The 11,477-nt window shown below is 32.3% G+C and overlaps 2 protein-coding genes and 1 long non-coding RNA gene across 5 annotated transcripts; 1 reads left to right on the forward strand and 2 right to left on the reverse strand.

The window, feature by feature from the left end:
- Positions 1-2,282: 2,282 nt before the first annotated feature.
- On the reverse strand, positions 2,283-3,110 carry LOC140173308 (uncharacterized). Its single transcript, XR_011861883.1, has 2 exons — positions 2,972-3,110; positions 2,283-2,841 (listed from the first exon to the last, which is right to left on the reverse strand). It is a non-coding gene; the product is annotated as an uncharacterized lncRNA (long non-coding RNA).
- Positions 2,376-3,201, forward strand: LOC112800510 (uncharacterized). The gene is made up of 2 exons (XM_025842828.2): positions 2,376-2,541; positions 2,627-3,201. Exons 1-2 carry the CDS (start codon positions 2,458-2,460, stop codon positions 3,053-3,055), a joined length of 513 nt encoding a protein of 170 aa, XP_025698613.1. The 5' UTR covers positions 2,376-2,457; the 3' UTR covers positions 3,056-3,201.
- A 3,863-nt stretch (positions 3,202-7,064) lies between these two features.
- Positions 7,065-10,558, reverse strand: LOC112800511 (BTB/POZ domain-containing protein SR1IP1). Of its 3 annotated transcripts, none has more exons than XM_025842829.3 (6): positions 10,176-10,558; positions 9,769-9,911; positions 9,608-9,677; positions 8,817-9,425; positions 7,873-8,409; positions 7,065-7,779 (listed from the first exon to the last, which is right to left on the reverse strand). In XM_025842829.3, exons 2-6 carry the CDS (start codon positions 9,870-9,872, stop codon positions 7,234-7,236), a joined length of 1,866 nt encoding a protein of 621 aa, XP_025698614.1. In that variant the 5' UTR covers positions 9,873-9,911; positions 10,176-10,558; the 3' UTR covers positions 7,065-7,233. The 3 variants fall into 3 exon arrangements, with proteins under 3 accessions (XP_025698614.1, XP_025698615.1, XP_025698616.1); XM_025842830.3 differs by having other exon boundaries at positions 10,170-10,502; XM_025842831.3 differs by lacking the exon at positions 10,176-10,558 and having other exon boundaries at positions 9,769-10,152.
- Positions 10,559-11,477: the final 919 nt, after the last annotated feature.

Below are 11,477 nucleotides of genomic sequence, written 5' to 3' on the forward strand. Positions count from 1 at the left end.
TGATTAGCACATTCACGTTAACTTAATCCCACACATGGCCAATTAATGTCGACAATCATTGCGCAAGTCTCTTTAGACATAATAATTTGAATGGGTTTTGTTAGGGGTAATTATTAATTTAAATGTAATAAAATTTTTATTGGAAAAGATTCTAAGATTGTAGTACAACAATTATTGTATAAATAAGAATAAATAACATTTAGCCAAACTCATTTGATAATATACAAGAAATCATGTTATGATTTTGTTGGTTTAAATAATTTGGCAAGAATGTTAGAAGATTATTAGAATTTATTATTTTTAATTAATAATTAATTATTAATATTTAAAAATATGAGTTAAAATATGTTATAAAATTATTATACTAAAATAATTAAGTTGATGACTGAAAATTATAGTTAAAAATAATAAATTCTAATGACCCTCTACTATTTTTTTAATTTGACATATAACTAATTTACTCGTTAAATGATGAGTTTATTGGTCTGCTTAAATAAGTATTGGACTTTCGAATTCGTCTTGTATATCTAGCAATCTATTGATCAATAAAGCTTAGATTCACGATTAGTTAGTCTTTATCCTACCAAATTAAGGAATACTATCGAAAAAAATTGACATGTTAAATTTTGTTTAGAGATTATTAATTCTTTTTTTTATAAGTATCAACTTGTAAAAAGCAAGTACAAAAGCATCGATATCATTGATGATTCTGTATTTTGCCATGAATGTGATGTTGGTAAAACAGAGAAAAGAATGGATTAATGATGCGATAACCTATGACTTTCTGTCCCTTCAAAAATGTATATATTTAAGATCATGCGCCAGTTCCTAGTTTGGACAGTTATGCTATGGGTACCAACTTATCGTACGGTCAGGATCTACTTCTTGGAGGCAAAGATGCCACTTCATCAAGCTTAGCTTAGCTTCAGTTACAACTTACAACTATTTATTATATTACAGAGGTGATACATATACACAACACAGAAACTTTGGTGCATGTGATTCAATTCACCTAGCTAGCTAGCTAATTAAATAAAAGCATGCTATGCTGTGTTGTTCTGTTGATGATTTGTCTTGAGCAGACCAATGCCTTGCATTGTGATCCTCAACAACTATATAATATATTAACTATAGTGTAATGAATTATTTATTTCTTTCTTTATTATCAGTGTGAATTTAATATATGTGCATTGCTGGTGAAACAATGCTGTCTCATGAGGCATCTCCTCCACAAAACTTGAATCACATTGGTCAAAGCACTGGGATTTCAGATTTGTTTGGCATGCCTAAAACCTCATGCAATAGCACTCTTGGTTCCCGTGTGAGATGAGAGAATAATCTCAAAACTCTTCAAATAATAGTTTCATTGCATCATTCTATCTATATGCACTGAGGATCTAGCAGTCTACTAGCAAGTAGTGTGTTTAATTTTCTCAAATAAAACAAGGTTGTTGCTGAACTTTATGTGGCCATATATATATAGTTGAAGGAGCTTGTTTTCTTTCCTTGAGAGAGTTACGTTCCTTTTCTTGGATTGTCTTCTTCAATGAAATCTCACAGGTCAGAACCTGCACTTTTTATTTGATTATTCACAACCTTTTGAGCTTGGAATTCAGGTAATTGGTTTCTGTTAATAGCTTTGCTTTGTTCTGAGAAGCTTATCATGAACTTAATCCACTGTTTCATAACAATGTTTTAGAATTTTACTATATAGTTTGGTTTTGGGCCACTTTTTCACCTTCCCATCAGGTTTTACTTTGATTTTAGAATTTTGCTATATAGCATAGGTTCCATATAAAGCATTGAAAATGATCTATCATCATATATCTATGTTTAGAAATCATTACTTGCAAAGTGGTGCACTAATAAGCACTATTAATGGTTCTCTGTATGGCCCTAATATTAATGACATTATACCAAGAATATATGTATTCTTTTTGGTTTAAATATCTAAGAGAGATAGTATATGAAAAGAAGAGAAAGTACATACTTGGTTGGTTATGTATTATTCTCTCTCTATCTGTACGTTTATATATCTGTGGTAAAAGAAATTATTTATGGTGAGAAAATTTCAGCAAATAACTTTAGGGAATGGAAGATATTTTTTTGTTATTCAAGTTTGTGGTCCAAATTTTTGGAATGAGGGAAGCATGGGACTAAGAAACAGACAACTTATGCATAAAGGGAAGTTGATGTCATCATTTTGTAGTATTAGGGCTCAATGCCATTATTATAGTTTAGCAGTACATATATACACACATTCTCCCACACCAACATAGCTATTTTCAGCATAAACAATATGATGTTTCCATTGATCATTTCAGGTAACATCAAATTGATAACTGATATATGAAGGTTGAATGATAAACATACATGAACATCTGAACACAAGTTTCCACCAAAGTATAGTTATTAGTTAATACTGCAGAAGCTTAATTAGCAGTTAGATATCCAATAATGGAGAAGAAGCTCATTAGGCCATGTGACAGAGAATACATGAGGATGGCCATGCTAAAACATGAACAAACTTTCAAACAACAGGTACTTCTTCTTCTTCCTTTTCTGTTTATATAAAAATAATAATTTGTCCTAATAATAACTAGATTGGAATGTTGAATTTCAACAGGTGTATGAACTTCACCGTTTGTATAGGATTCAGCAGGCACTGATGAAAAACATGGAAGGCAGCAGCAGCAGAATCAGTGAAATTGAAGAGTCAGAGATTGAGTTGACTCTAGGGCCTTCAAGTCACTACAACCGTAAGAAAGTTGTTGAGGCATCACCTCTAACTTCAGATTCAGGTCAAAGCTTTTCTTCTTCTTCTGGTTCTGGTTCTGGATCCTGTTTCATACACAACAACACAAGTTTCAAGACCCATCAATATCATAGCAGCCATAGAGAAGAATTAGGTGGAGGCATTATAGGCCTTGTCCAAGTGCCACATTCAAGTAGTGGTGTTAGAAACGGTTACCATATTATTGAAGAACAATCAAGACTAGAGAGATCAAAACAGCCACCTTCACTTCTTCAAGTATTGAGCCTTAGCATTACATGAGAATTTCTATGGTCAATGTGATACATATATATATCTGCTTAATTTACTACTGTTTTGACTATTATCAAGTGCAGTTTTATGATGTCTTGTGTATAAAGTACTAAGTTTTATGGTTTAACCGGTTATGGTGGCTAATATTTCTTTGATTTTGTGACTAAAAGTTACATGATATTCTTTTTCTGTCATCAACGTTTATCATGAAAACGTTCCTTTCATGCCAACCAACCATGTCTATTTTAGGCTTTGTGGAGGCCTGAAAATAGAACAAGAAATTCAATCCTTCAAAGAAAGCATCTTTTGAATATGACAAAATTCATATATATCTTTTGTCCTATCACCCAGCCATAGCAAACATTGAGACGTTTCTCCAAAGCAATCAACCCAGCCAGCTAATTGGTTGATTAAGTTAAATATTGAAATAATCTCAAATCATGTTAATTAGGAGACAAATATCTAATGATGAGTGCTGCTTCTGTCAATTTAGTGTTAGTGTTATTAGTGGTGTCACTGAAAAATGGGAGAGGAGGGTGAGTGATCACTGCTTTACTGCAAATGCAGACATGCATGATTTTATTTATTGCTCTAAAAAATAACAAGTATAGTTGCAATGTTCTAAGATCACCTTTTAGGATTATTGATTTTTTTTTTTATAGAAAACTTATAAAATTTAAGTTTTAATATATTTGTTATAAAATAAAAAATTTAAAACTTTTATTATTACTAATAATCTTTTTTGTTATGTCCTTCTTAATTAATTTATCTTTTGCTAGCTATACAGAATTTAGTTTCAATCAATAATTCATGAACTTACAAATCAACAAGAATTTGGCAATCTAGTTGTTGTCTAGCATCACATGGACAGAGGATTCTCTTGCGTGTACACTAAAAAACATTTGTAACTTACTACATTTAATGCCTTTGGAATATTCATACAATTGAGAAACCAAATCATAGTCTCTTACTTTTATTTGATGATTGGGTTTTAGACCATCAACACCGACACTGCAAGGCTGTCACTTCTAGTATTATTACCCTTTCTCAAAAGCTTTTTTCTATCGCAAAGGACTAATTATTTTGCAAATAAGACCCCACCAATCTCTCTTCTCAGATTTTATATTCTAGGGTGCGGTGATCTTTTGGTCCAGTTATTTTTGAGAAGACAAAATGTCACTGTGAAAACTGAGAAGTCAGAAGGAGCTTGATTCACCTCATTTTTACAATCGCCGTATGTAAATGGCTAAATGCTCTGTCCTTTCTATACCTTGATTCATGACTTTTTTTTTTTTTTTGGTTAATGATCACGATCCATTTTAAGATCGTTCAAATTTCAAAATGCATATTACTTTTGTTCTCAATAACATGACTTTTTAGATATGTTATAACTTATAAGAGAGATTTTTTGTTTGAGTTAGATTTTAGAGTTAAATTCTAATATCATATTCGAATATTTTCTATTTAATATTATTAGGATACTCATCTATAAATATCACATTACAAATACACTACAAACAATTATTCTTTATTGTAAGAAAAGGATATATTATAAGTTCTATATAATTTTTAAATAATTTATAAATGTGAGATATTACTTGAACTAATTTTTGAAGTAAAATTAGACCAAACTCAATTTTAATAATTTTTATATTTCTACTTATCACAGTAAACGAATTTTATATTGCTGTTATTACTATAATTATTAGTGGTTAAGATTTTGTTTCTATTAGTTTTTGGAAGAAAAAGAAAAAAAATATATTTATTAAAAATACTGAGAATATCTATCCAAATATTTCCTTTTTTTCTTTAAAATAAAAAACTACCTAAAAAAGATAAATAAAAGAGCACCTTTCAGCAAGATGTAATGACCCATGGCACCCCATCCATGTCCTTATTATGTCCAATCTATGGCTTCATTTGTTGTTAGAAATGATGCTGGTATCCTAGATTATTAATCAATCATGCTAGATAATTAATTAGGGTACTTGTCAATAACAGCTAATTATTAGTTGGGTTACAAACAAGTCTAAAAGAAATAATCTAAAACCTAATGAAAATTTTCTAAAATCTAAAAAAAAAATCCAAAATTAAATAAAAAGAAATCACCAAAATCTAATAAAAAAATATTTAAAACAAAATAAAAAAATCTAAAATTATTGTAAAAATAATATCCAAAACTTAACAAAAAAACAACTGAAATATAACAAAAAATATCTAAAATTATTATAAAAAAAAAACCTAAAACTTAAAAAAAATCTAAAATTTAAACAAAATAAAAACTCTTTTAATTATAATACAAAAATAACGCATCATTTTCAAATGTTTCTTATACTTGAATTTCGAATGTTTCTTATATATTCTTGGAATTCAAATATTTAAATTTTAGAAGTTTTAGTTATTTTTTTTTAAATGTATAATTAAAAGTAAATGAAAGCAAACCAATAAAATGGAGGCATTATTTCATCTGTTTTTTATACCTAAGTTTTATATGTTTACATTTTAGAGGTTTTAGATATTACTTTGAAAATAGATCGATACGCGCAACGCTTAGTATTCATCGTTTACGGCTAGGATTACTGGTTTATCTAATTCCATTCGCTTCTCTAGCTTTCGTTTCTTAGTGTCAGTGTCGGCCCAACAAAGTATTTTTGCTGTTTGTGTTCTTTCCGATCTCTACGCATTTCACTACTCCACCAGAAATTTCCTTTGCCCCTGCCATACTCCAGCTTGATAGTTTTCACTAGGGGTACACATGGACCGGGTGAAACCGGATTTGATGAGACCCAGACCTGATCCGAAATATACTCCGGATCTATTTATTAGACCCGAACCCGACCCTAGACCCGATGAAACCAATACACTTTCGGGCCACAATTAATTATACCGGGTGAAAACCGGGCCGTTAACATTACATTACGTTGATATCTTTTTGTAAGATAGCATATAAAAATATCCAAATTTCCAAGACTCTAACCATTATTTAACATGGTAAAATTCACTTAGAAAAATATAACAAGAACCAACCATTCTTTAAAATTAAAGCATAACCACAATCAATACTAAAGCAAAACCACAATCAATACTAATATTGTCTAATAATACCAAATATTTAAATCAATACAAATAACACAATATTATGCATTAGTCTAAAGTCTTATGCATTCTAAACATAAAACATTAACTTATAGTCTTATAATGACTAATAACACAAAATATTAAGGTTTACAATACTTAAATTCCACATAAGAATAGTCATGATCCATCACTAATAACACAAAATATTAATTGTGTATGATGATTGGGCCATCGGGCCAACTTCGGGTGACTCGAGCTATGGCCTGGACCCGACCCGAAATAATGACCGGGTCTATTTTTGAGACCCTTATCCGACCCTAAACACAATGAAATCACATCAAATTAGCCCCTAAAGTGTTTGAGACCGGGTCGGGCCTTCGGGCCGGGCCGGGTCTGTGCACCCCTAGTTTCCACCGCTTGTTCAGGGTTGAGCCCTAGAATTTGACAGCGAACTTGAAAAACCACGACCTGTTCAAGCTAAAGTTCCATTAAAGAGCGTTTCCACGTGGTAATCTTTAAAAAATAAATGAAAACAAATAATACCTCTAGATTTTGGGTGTTTAAATTTTAGATATTTTGGAATGTTTATTTTCTATGATTTTGGATATTTTATTTTATTAGGTTTTAGATATTCTATTTTAATGATTTTGAATGTTTTTTTTATTAGGTTTTGATTTTTTTTATATTTTAAATATTTTTCAATTAAGATTTAGAAATTCTTTTTTAATAATTTAAAATATATTTTTATATTTTATTATGAAATTGGTTAATTTATTAAAATATTGTCTAAAGATTAAAGAAGATGTTGGTTATCTAGAATTTTGCATTATTAATTAACTGGCTTAATCTGATTGGAAGAATGATTCTTCATTTCTTCCAATGAATAGCAATGTTGAATTCAGTTTGCATTGTTGCCAGTCACCAGCTAGCTAGACAGCAATTCAACCAAGGAATTATATATTTAATTTTTCAACACCCTTTACAATATATTTCTCACTTGATCATGATCAAAACATATAATCTACAACGGCATCACACAATTTAGTAGTAAACAAAAAAGAAAAGAAAAGAAAAACAAGGAAGGAAGAGTAGTCCTGTATTTTCAAGCCTCATGATATGGAGTGGCGGCGATTCTTATTTGGTTTTGTGCGACCTTTGGAGAAAGGTGCGATGCCATCAGCACGTAGAAAAGGAGAGAGTTTTCCAAGTTTCTTGGACACAGAACTTATGAACGATTTTCGAGGCAGAGGAGGCTTATCAGCGGCAGAAGAAGGCGAGGCACTTATCATAGGGCTGCTAATTCCTGATTTGATCAGTGTGGAATTCTCGATCTCTTTTAGCTTCATTTTCAGTTTCACAAGCTCTAATTTCAGGTCTTGATTTTCTCTGCGTAATGTGGAGAGTTCATTTGAAACCGGATGGTGAAATACACTGGTCTTGGATTGACCTGAAGAAGGAGATTCTCCACTCGCACTGCTTCCATTATTCATGGCGTCACGTAGTCTTTGCTGTTCGTAGTAGAGAACTTGAACCACGGTTTGGACCGGAAGACGGTCGTTTTGAGCCGCATGCGCGCACGCCTCTCGCGATAGCTTCTGGCAATCCATCACGCCACATACTTTCTTTCTCTCCATGTCACTCAGATTAGGATGAGCCTACGAGTTTATGCACAAGAATAAATATAAAATACATAATTAAACATAAATTATTTTTAAGGTGTTATAATGTTTTAGAGAAAGGGAATGCACCTTGAGATAGATGTCAATGGCTCTATACATGCCATCTTCTGTTGGCTTTGATTGTTCAGGAATCAATTCAGCCAGATTGGTGAACTTTGCGATCGTTAAATTTCGATCCGTGGCTATTTCAGATAGGTAGTTCTCCATCAGCTTTCCAACCCGTTCGACATCAGTTTGTGGAGGCGAAAAGTATTCAACATCTTGATTATAGACTAAATGGTTCCCAAGATGAGATTCAAGGTAATTGGTCATGATCCTCTGCACCGTATCCACATCAAACAATGTGTCTCCAGTAAATGAATAAGAAGGAATAAGAAGATCATCTAGGACAGCGTGTCCTAACTGCATGGCCATCCTCTTCTCCAAATCAAGCCTGCAAGCAACCGTCGTCTCCAGATATATCGCCGAGCGAAGCAGCATAGACAGAAAGCTTACAGACATTGCATTCTTCTCCCTTGGCAACAGGCTCACTATTGTCTCCAAAACAACCCTCTTTTCGTGCTCTTGTCGCGGCTCAATCTTCTTCCTTCCCTTTGCAAATATATCCTAAACAAGAAGGAGAAAAAAAAAAGATGTTCAAGACTGACTGAATCTATAAGACTGCATTTGGATACACTGTTAAAATCAGGTGAAGTCGACTTCATGCGAAATTGATAATTGAGAGTCGTTAGATAATTTGACTGATTTGACAAAATTTTCATCTGATGACTTTCAATTATTTTCACGTAAAGTCGAATGCACCTGAGTTTCCACCCTCTGAAAAAGAGCTACATAAATTCATTTGAGGTGCCAACACACTTGCAGTTGTGTAAAGTTGATAAACTGAAAATTGTTAGATAGTAATTTAGTTAAACATATTAGATTATCTAACGATTCTCAACTACAACTTTAAATGCAATCTAAAAAGCATATCCACTTTGAACAGTTACAATCATTTTAGCCTGGGGTCTCACCAAACCTCGTAGAGATTTCTGTGCATAGAGCATTAGAATGGGACCAATAGCATATTGTTTAAACCCTCTAGCCATCATTGCAGTTAGAACTCTCTGGAAGATGTCGATTCGGAGAACCGTTAAGTCTTCAGACCACCAATCAACCACCGGCCTCTGATGATGAGACACAACTCCATCAGAGCCACTGTCGCTTCTTGCAGAAGAAGTGCAAAACTGGCTTTCCTTGCAGGCTATGTATGCAATGGCATCGATGCATTTACTCACCAATTTCGCTTTCTCTGCCACTGGAAGGAGCTTCTCTGACATGTGCAATATAGACACAGCCCCTGATATTGTCTTGAGTGCCACTTCGTTCAAGTAAGCATCAGTTCTTCCAACTAAGTTTCCAACTGCATAATCCTCTGTCATCTCGAGATACTCCGCCATGCAGCGAAGCATGGCGATGTTTTCGACAGTTATCTCGAAGTTTATTCCGTAACAGAATTTGGCTGCCAGTTCGAATCCTTCTGCTCCTCCAGGAACATCAGAGAGTTCAATCAAGGACACATCAGCATCGTGGGATTCTGAGACCAGTTTCCTAATATATCCACACTTGGAGACTAATGGAAACTGCAATTACAGTATGTAATATATGTTAAAGAATGATTCAACCTTAATTGATGATCAAAATAACAATTCTATGCATAGTATTGCTTCCTAATTTAAGTTCTATAATTCTATTATTAGACATGAAGCACAAAAGTTGAATATGAAATTGTTATTATTCTAATATGTTTGAATCGGTTCACTACCTTATGTAAGGAAAATGAAGCTTCTCCAACTTGAACAATAACATCACTTGGAATCTCCTGAGAAAAAATCCTGTAATTTAAGTACTAAGTAATTAATCTCATTGGTTTTTGGTTCTTGTATCAAAGAAAGAAAACGTAAGCATATCGATATGAAAGAATACCATTCACTCGTTCTCTTCATGGCACTGGAAAGAAGCTCCTTCTTCTTCAGGGACAAGTCAGGAGTAGTAGCAGCAGTATTATTCTCTTGACCACGATCCACCATGGCAGTTACAGATTCCTAGCTCACAATAGTTTCATCAATCTTAAGAAGAAAAGAAAAGGATTGAATCAGTGGTTGTATTATAGGCTCAAAGCTCATCTTTATATTTATAGATTCCCTCTACATTTTCTTCATGGCAAGGGGAATAGAAGTACTTTTTATCCCTTCAAAATTGGAATTTGAAACTCTTTTTTTATATATACTAATTTTCTTTTTTCTTCTTGCTTTTGAAATAAGAAGCTGAAGCTGAAATGAACCAACATGCGGGAAAATAAAGACCAACGAGGATAGAGTTGGAACCTGAACCTCAAATGGGTTTCCGAGCAACGGTAATCAAACAAATCATCGGCCATGTGAATTTACCAAAACAAAGGTTTTAATGTCAAGAAGAAACACAGCTGAGTGCCTGAATTAGAGGGTATAAGAAGGAATATATGAGTGGCATTATCGAAATTTTAAGATGTGAGGAGGGGCAAAATGGAAGCAGAAATGGTGTGTGGTGTGTGGAAAGGATGAGATGGTTGCATGTTGATTGGCGTCTCTGGCGTTTGTATCAACGTGAGAAGTTTGAAATTCTTTTCTCATGTTCCCATCCACAACTATAGAAGAGAGTGTTCCTGGCCCATTTTTGGTAATTTGTTCCGCACCATACATACATTGAATAATAATTTGAATTTTTATTTTAATTTATTTTAACTTTTTTTCCCCGGGTTTAACTTAGTGACCATTAAATTCATATTTTGGAAATGAGAAATTAATAACGTTAAGTTAAACGATTGAAAACTGAAAAGTTGCCACTGGGTTCAGGTTGGTTAAAAATTATGCATTATTGATCTAACAGACTAACATGTGAATTGGACCACAGGAAAATTCATATATAGGGGGCAATAATGAATGGATTTGATGACTACTCAGGTAATTTTTATTTGAAGACGATAAATAAAAATTATTAAATAATTTAATATATTTAATTAAATTATTATTTAATAATTTTTAATTATTATTTTTACATAATAATTTCATGTAAGTAGTCACTATGGATATTATACTTAGCAAAGACTAGAAGCTCAAAATATGTTAATTGGATACCACTAGCTAGCTATAAGACTATAACATTTGTTATTGGACAAAGGTAGACGATACTATAGCATTCGTGATTGATTTAAATAGATCGTTATTTATATTCTTTAAGCAAAATTTCAAGTTGAAATTTTATTTCAGAATAAGAAAAAAATTATCCCTGACTTAGCTCGATTTAAACAATTCGCTATTAATATGTAATCATGGCAACCAAAAATAGATTCAGACAAGTGGTTTTAATCAAAATAATGGGATAAGTTTGCTGTTTTTACTATTATTTTCATGGGGAGCATAGTAGTAAGCATAACTCACTAATTTTATTGTAAGCTATGAAATACAGATATTTGCTGAATTATTGTCTCTGATATATTTTGGCTATTACATTTATCGATGTTTATTGAGATGTATATTTTGTTGTATTCAATAGTATTTTAATAAAAAATAAAAAAAATTTGTCGAACATATTTAAATACATTTAAATATTATCACTTGCCAATATATTTAACTTTATTTTTAATATATATTTTT

The sequence above is a fragment of the Arachis hypogaea genome, chromosome 5 (genome assembly GCF_003086295.3).
Source record: "Arachis hypogaea cultivar Tifrunner chromosome 5, arahy.Tifrunner.gnm2.J5K5, whole genome shotgun sequence".
NCBI classification, from domain to species: Eukaryota; Viridiplantae; Streptophyta; class Magnoliopsida; order Fabales; family Fabaceae; genus Arachis; species Arachis hypogaea.

What these genes read in the sequence shown, in the direction of transcription:
- LOC112800510 (XM_025842828.2), top strand. Translation starts at nt 2,458, where the DNA reads ATGGAGAAGAAGCTCATTAGGCCATGTGACAGAGAATACATGAGGATG. An exon ending in AACAAACTTTCAAACAACAG is followed by an intron (nt 2,542 to 2,626) that starts GTACTTCTTCTT and finishes GAATTTCAACAG; the next exon opens with GTGTATGAACTTCACCGTTT.
- LOC112800511 (XM_025842829.3), bottom strand. Translation starts at nt 9,872, where the DNA reads ATGGTGGATCGTGGTCAAGAGAATAATACTGCTGCTACTACTCCTGAC. An exon ending in ATGAAGAGAACGAGTGAATG is followed by an intron (nt 9,678 to 9,768) that starts GTATTCTTTCAT and finishes CTTAAATTACAG; the next exon opens with GATTTTTTCTCAGGAGATTC. An exon ending in AGAAATCTCTACGAGGTTTG is followed by an intron (nt 8,410 to 8,816) that starts GTGAGACCCCAG and finishes CTTCTTGTTTAG; the next exon opens with GATATATTTGCAAAGGGAAG.